The sequence below is a fragment of the Pollicipes pollicipes genome, unplaced genomic scaffold (genome assembly GCF_011947565.3).
Source record: "Pollicipes pollicipes isolate AB1234 unplaced genomic scaffold, Ppol_2.1 Scaffold_7231;HRSCAF=8579_pilon_pilon_pilon, whole genome shotgun sequence".
Classification (NCBI taxonomy): domain Eukaryota; kingdom Metazoa; phylum Arthropoda; class Thecostraca; order Pollicipedomorpha; family Pollicipedidae; genus Pollicipes; species Pollicipes pollicipes.
This window is the reverse complement of record NW_023597034.1, coordinates 40,331,071-40,337,936: the sequence shown is the minus strand read 5'-3', so window position 1 is coordinate 40,337,936 and position 6,866 is coordinate 40,331,071. Positions and strand designations below refer to the sequence as shown.

Genomic DNA, 6,866 nt, shown 5'->3' with positions numbered 1-6,866 from the left:
GGTCGCACCCGAGCACACCCGCTGCTCGTGACATACAGATCTTATCCGCCTAGCTAATGTTCCCATCTGCGTGAGCAAGGCACAGCACTGCTTTCAGGATCTTCTAACAATTGCATTCATTCTGCTGTCCTTTGATTGCATTGTACGCATACAGCATATCCGCACCAGGCACCACGCACCGCTTAGCACGCTGAGCGTATAGCCGTCCAAACATCGCACGGTACATGACTGGAACTGCCCAGTGCCACGATGTACGCAGGGGATGACAATCTTACCAGTGAAGGTCTCCAGACACAGGATCTGGCCGAGGTCTGCGGTGGTCACGTGATCTGGCTCCACTCCACGGCCGCCGCAGAGCTGCCGCCTTAAAGGCCAGCGTAGCTGCTACGTAACAGGATTAAAGATAACAATAAAACTCAGATAGAGCACATCTCCCGCGCTCAACCCTCGGCACAAACCAATCTGCTTCACGTTGTCATATATCCAATTTCACAGCGCATACCAACCACTCAAGCTTGGTAAGGGCATGTCTTGGTAAGGGCATGTCTCGCATCTGCACGATTTCGTGGGATTTTGGGATGCTTTAACATGCGTATGTCTATGAGCATTTTATCTGGAAATGAACTTCAAGCAGACCGACACCGTGTCCTTCTTTTACATATTGCGTACAAAGACGCCGCGCACAAAGGTGAGCTCTTGATACCGTGAGGTCAGTGCTGTAGGCCGAGGGTCACAAGGGACCCGGCAGTAAAAACGAAACGTAACTGTAATAGTTTTTTATTTGTAGTGTTCACTATACAATGCGTGTTTGTGCGCATAAATCACTTTATATATATATATATATATATATATATATATATATGTATATATATATATACATATATATATATATGTATATATATGTATATTATGTTATATATATATGTAGATGTATATAATATATATCTATATATTATATATATATATATATATTATATATATAACCCGTCCAACATTACTATCCCACTATCCCTAATTCCTTCAACTACTAAAGAAATTCGTTCCCATCTGTCATGACAGTTGGCATCGTTTTCGCGATGCCTATATAATCTTCAACACTTCATGTCATTATGATTGACCACGTTACCCTTCGCACTCACGCAAAGAAACAAGTCACAAGAATGCATCTGGTAAATGGGAGATCTATCTAGTTTATGGGGGATCATTTCACAGGGACATGTATATCATGAGCTGGAAAGTTGTTCCATGGTAAACATTGTTCTGTCAAATGTAGCAATGAAAAAACAATAAAATGCGTCTAAACTGCGTCTTGTGTACGTACTTGAGGGGAAAACAGCTGAAAGGTACGTAACGCTGTATGTTTTCCTTGAGGCACTTCCAATTATATTACAGGCGTAAGGCTATTCTATCTCCTTGCATATAAGCTGAAAAGTCACATTAGTTACCTCAGCCCATCCCTTGAACCGTTTGGCAGATAATGTGCAACAAACGTCGATATCATGTTGGTATTCTTCCGCGGTGGTCTCCCTGTAATTTCACATCGGCGTGATGGGTTTGTGCGGTCGTTAGCGGGTAATTTACGGCAATTCAGGTTTCGACATACGAAGGGAGTATTTATCACCGACAGCCTTTGGTCAACCAGGCTATGTCGCGAGCAAACAGAGACACAGTGTTGTGGAAAGCCAAAGTGGGCTGGGAAAGTGGGGGACTTTTGAGTGTCATAGCCAGGTGGCATCAGATTCTGCCTCCATGGATAGCGCTTCCCGGAGCACACCGATCTGCAACGCCGGTCAGGTTTCTCGCCGTTCGTTGGAGACGCAGCTGCTCGCCTTCGTCGTGAACGTGAGTTGCTGGTGTAATTGGGAAGGCAGTACGAGCCGTCCTGAAGGTGTCGTGTTCGGAGCACCGGGCGGTCACAGCCTACAGCGAGTGGCAGTCACCGTCGGCGCCGGTTCAACAAGTGCGCTCAAATGCCACCAAAGACACTGCATTGAATCGTCAGCCACCGGACTGCAGTGCGGTTATCTCCATTTGGCTGTTACGAAGAATTTCAGCTTTCCCACATTCCGAATAGTAGGGTGGCATGCTCAACATTTCATTCCTTTTCAATGGGCTTTTCGGTTAGCCTGGTTGCTATCTTGAAACCTCGTGCACTCCCGTCGTTGGTGACATGTTGACAAACGTCCGCACTATCGAACGTCTCCTGTCGCCTCATGTGTGTGTGAGGGAGGACATTCTTAAAACCCTGAGTACGAATGACGACATGAAGCGTGGTAACAGGGCGCATATTTCAAACATGCTGAGGCAAAAATAAACTTGGAACGGCAGCGACGACGATGCGTTTGTACATTCGCAGGAGGCGGGTCGCTTCCAAGCCGGAAATTATTTCAATTTACTGTGCCCAGCTGTGCAAGGACTGCTTCGCAAAGAGTGCATTGCTGTCCATGTTGAGCGCTATTTTCAGGTGATTGTGATTTTTCAACAAAAGATCTTCATAGGTAGAGAAAAACTTGATGTACGCTGTGCTGGCTGCCAGGAATGACAGAGTCTGTGAGGAAGGCGGCAATCTCGTTCCCTGTAACAGACGCAAACCCCTTCAGGACCGGGTGCAGCAGGCGAAAGCATTTACGCTAGGCCGTCAATGGTCTAGTTGATCTCCAAGACCATGTTTGGGCCGTGAGCCGAGCATGACCGAAGCGCAAGATAAGTATTTCGTGGAGCATCTCCTGGAGCTTGGTCGTCATGCCAAGGCCTGCGCCCGCTTCAGGCACGGCAGCTGTGCCTCGAATATGCGCAGAGAAAGTGCGTGTGTCGAAACTTTAACAAAAACGGGTTGCTCGGGTGGCCATGGCACAGCACAGGCACCCGAAGCTGAGTCAAGCTGAAGACCGGCCCCTAACCGCACCCTGCTGGCAGCTGCACGTCGAGCCGGCAGTAGCCCACCCGCCTTCAGAACATAGCCAGACGAGTGAACGTAACAATGCCATTCTCAGATCTGTCTCCACTTCCCGCAATGCGTGTGTAGAAACAAGGCGACGTTCTAGCAAAAAGGGGTGAATGGGATTCTGGCCACACCATTAACAACGATGCCGCCAAGAAAAAAGAGGAAAGGTACGGGTAACGTGATGGCAAGAAAGTAATGCGAAGCAGAAAGAGAATTCTTACTTAAAGAAAAAATAGGGGAGGAAGATAAACCCTAGACCCTAGCGTGGAAGGCAGCCCGAACAGATTTCGCAATGACAAGAGTAAACAAATAAAAGGCTTTAACGGGAATGTGTACGGTCCCGTGCCTCCAAAACAATCGTTGAAGCTCAGCACACACATCCTGGTGCGGTACGATGAACCGACCGAGTCATGTAACGCTGGTAGAATAACTGAAGTGGAAAAACCAGAACATTTTCTTTCACAAGCGCAGCAGAAAACGCACAGAAACGGAATATTACCGGAATATTCTTATACGGTTGTCATCCAGCCGGACCAAGCTGTGACGGTTCGCCCAAAGCCAGTGATCGCTGCGGGCACAAAGCGGCAGTGCGGTGCCTTTCATTGAAGGATACTTATCTCAGTTCCGGTTCCGTTAAGAAGAGTAACGTGAGATGGTCAGGTTCCTGTGATTCGTATGAGGTGGCTGGCTGCACTGCGTGTGCCCGTGTAAGGCTCAGTAGAAAACAGCTGTCGTCAGACGAGGGCTGCGGTCGTAGCGACTGGCCAAAGCGGGCAGTGAGCACATGAAAGCGTCCCGTTAAATTTGTTCCATAACAGAGCTGGAAATCTCACTCCACCATTGCTAGATCCCGATCGCTTTCTAGACCGTGGCCTTTACCTGTGCATGTTGTATTATACAAAGTTTTTTTTAAAAAATAGTATGTGCCCACGAGCACCGCCTCTGGTAGAACGAGACAGGGTGAAATCGGACACACGTTCGGAATATACTGACGCTGGCCAAACATACCCAGCGCATATTTCGTCTTCTTAAAAAAATCGTTGTGCTTATTGAAGGGCACCCACTGCTCTCAAGTGCGTAGCAGTAAAGCAGAAGAACCACTCTATGATATCATTTAAGAAAACAGCAAATGGAGCAACTGCCAAGAATGCTACAGGGACGTTTAGTTACCCGTCAGATCTAACCCCAATTCTCTCGCGATGACTTCCATTAACGATGTTTTATTCCAACACGGCCCACCTAAAACACATTTACACTTTTGGCTGCACGTAAAATGGGCACGAGTGTTTAAAATGCCCTCGGAATTGCTGCGGAATAGGGTATGCAAGCATGCGGTGGTTGCGCAAACGTGGTGAAACCGGTCTACAAAACTGAACGACGAGGATATCTTTAAAACCTCCCATTCAGTGAGAGGGTTCACGCCGTCACCGTAAGCCCGTATGAAATGACAACTGCATTCCAGGCATGCAACCAGCACTATATTTTGTGTTTCAAATCCTCACAAGACTCAGCACAGCCCAGCCCTGAAATGCTTACATCGGGCCAGGCTGCCCCTTCCGTCCAGCCCGCACACCCGCCACTGACCGCCTCATAGTGTGTGTAGTGCTCCTTGTAGGAATCCAGCATGTCCTGGTTAGCTGCCGTGGCTGGAGAGCTCCGACTCCAGGTGCGTGTTTGTTTGCCGCCATGATCGCCTGCGCAGTCAGCTCACCACACTACACAGCAGTGCTCCGCCTCCCGCCGCTTACCTAGCGCTCACTGCAGGTCGGGCAGGGACGCGAGCCGCCACCGCTGCCGGCACGGGCGACGGCAGGGTGGCGGCGGGGCGGGGGGGCCGTCCCACTAGCGGCGCTGACAGCACTGAGAGTGGACTGACAGCAGGGACTTGTCGGGACCGTCTGACAGTGGACTGGCAGGAGGGGCCTGACGGGACCGCGTGACAGTGGACTGGCAGCAGGGGCCTGTCGGGGTCGTAGCAGGGGCCTGTCGGGACCGTGTGACAGTGGACTGACAGCAGGGACCTGTGGGGAACGCGGGAGAGACTGGCGAGGCGTGCAGCAGCGAGGGCCGATCCCGGCTGTGTTGTAAGAGCACAGCACAAAACATAAAGCCGCTGCAGAGCTCCATAAAGCATTGCACTATTTGAATCACGTTTAAGATCGCGCTGAATAGCCATACAAGTGGAAACAGTCCAAACATAGTCCTGATGTAGATGTTGAACAGGTAGACGCAGCATTTAATGCGCTGTATTCCTTGGGACTCCGATGAAAACTGGTTTTCATAGTATCTGAAGGTGTTTGTTAAGATATCAAGAAATTCTAGAAATGTGTTACGGAAAAGCCATGTCAGATGATGCACGGAATACTAAATATAAGGTAGCATGAACACATTCAGAGGCTGATCGATGTCCCACTTGAATCAAAGTCCCCCAGTACATGAAAGGTCACTTACCATCAGCATGAGAACACACAAAACCATGCCCAGTTTAAGTCCGCATAGAACGAACGAGTCGGCGAGCTAAACACGCTTTAGCTGACGCGGCTGTGTGGTACTGTTGAAAGGGGGATATTCCATCTATGAAGATATTGGAGCAACATCAGGTAGGATAAATTAACACACTTGTATTCATTGGTATACTTAATGGTGGAAAAGCTTGCCATAGAAAGCAGACTTTATGCTTTTAGTAAATATGCCCTGAAAAACATTGCTTGATTGCATCATCGTACCTCGCATAACATTGATCGGGAGCCAGTTGACGACCGTCACGTCTGGAAATCCTGCTCACGGGTGCCAACTATGAACGACTCGACAATCACATTTGTATTGACCTTGATTGCTTGCATGGCCGGTGGAATGGCAGAATTTGAATGACGAGATAATTGCATCAGTTCAACAGCTTCAGTATCACGCTTGAGACGGTACAGCTAAAGCGATTCGTGCCGAATGATGAAGACAAATTCGACGCGCATTCAAGGCGCTTCTCAACACTGTAGAATACAGCAATATCCGTCTGACGGCTCAGCTGGCCAGAGCGCCTGACACCCGACCCGCCAAACCGTGGCTGGGTGGGCTAGAATCGCTTTATGCGGTCGCTATTCGCTCTTGACTAGGATGGCCTGCCGCTGGTGTCATCGGCTGTGCTTCGTCATAAACGTCATTTGTCAATCAAATCGTTATTTAAATAGCGCCACCCATCTACCGTGCGACCGTTCAAGGCCAAAAAGAAAAAAAACCATCGTCAAATCGTTCATGTCTGGCGTTTGTGAACAGGAATTCCAAATGTAACGGACTTTAACTCGCCTTCGATCAATGTTGTGCACGCAGTGCAAGATTCGAACATGAATCACTTTTTTGCGACGGAATACAAGAAGTTGGACACGGGTACTCGATGTTACGGAAATAAGACTTGTAATCGAATCGCTATAACTGAGCAAGTGAATACAAGCAAGCACCTTAAGCTCACGAATGAGTACGGAAGAATGCCGCGAGAAAGGGCTAAAACACGAGCAATAAAATAAAACGATACGTGGTTCAGCAAACGCTACAGCACCATCACGCCCATCTCTCGGGATATTGAAGTACTTCAACTGAGTGACAAGTTCGCACGGCTCATTTGACAGCACCTTAGCGTCATATGTGACATATTGGCGAACATGTTTGCTGAACACATAAGCCATGTTGTTCAGAGCACTTTTTCCCACTTGAATGGATACCAATGATTAAAAGTGAGCTTATTTCATCATATATGATGTTGCACTTAAAAATCGTCAAACGTCGGAACAGCAACAGGGTCGTCACTGGAGGCAGCAGACATCAAGGCGATCAAACGCAAGCCGACGGCACCAGCGCCCGGTGCCCGTCGTGGGGAGCGGCCCGGCCCCACTCCCCTCCGTCCCCTAACGCTGAGTGCGCGCCTGCCATC

At 48.8% G+C, this 6,866-nt stretch overlaps 1 protein-coding gene across 1 annotated transcript in view; it reads right to left on the bottom strand.

Moving 5' to 3' along the window:
- The window catches only part of LOC119110477 (methyltransferase-like protein 27), a 74,580-nt gene extending 69,994 nt beyond the window's left edge, over positions 1 to 4,586 (bottom strand). The window contains exon 1 of the mRNA XM_037234316.1: positions 4,529 to 4,586. Within this exon, the coding sequence (XP_037090211.1) occupies positions 4,529 to 4,570 (42 nt within the window). The 5' untranslated portion in view covers positions 4,571 to 4,586. The remainder of the gene's footprint in view (positions 1 to 4,528) is intronic.
- Positions 4,587 to 6,866: the final 2,280 nt, after the last annotated feature.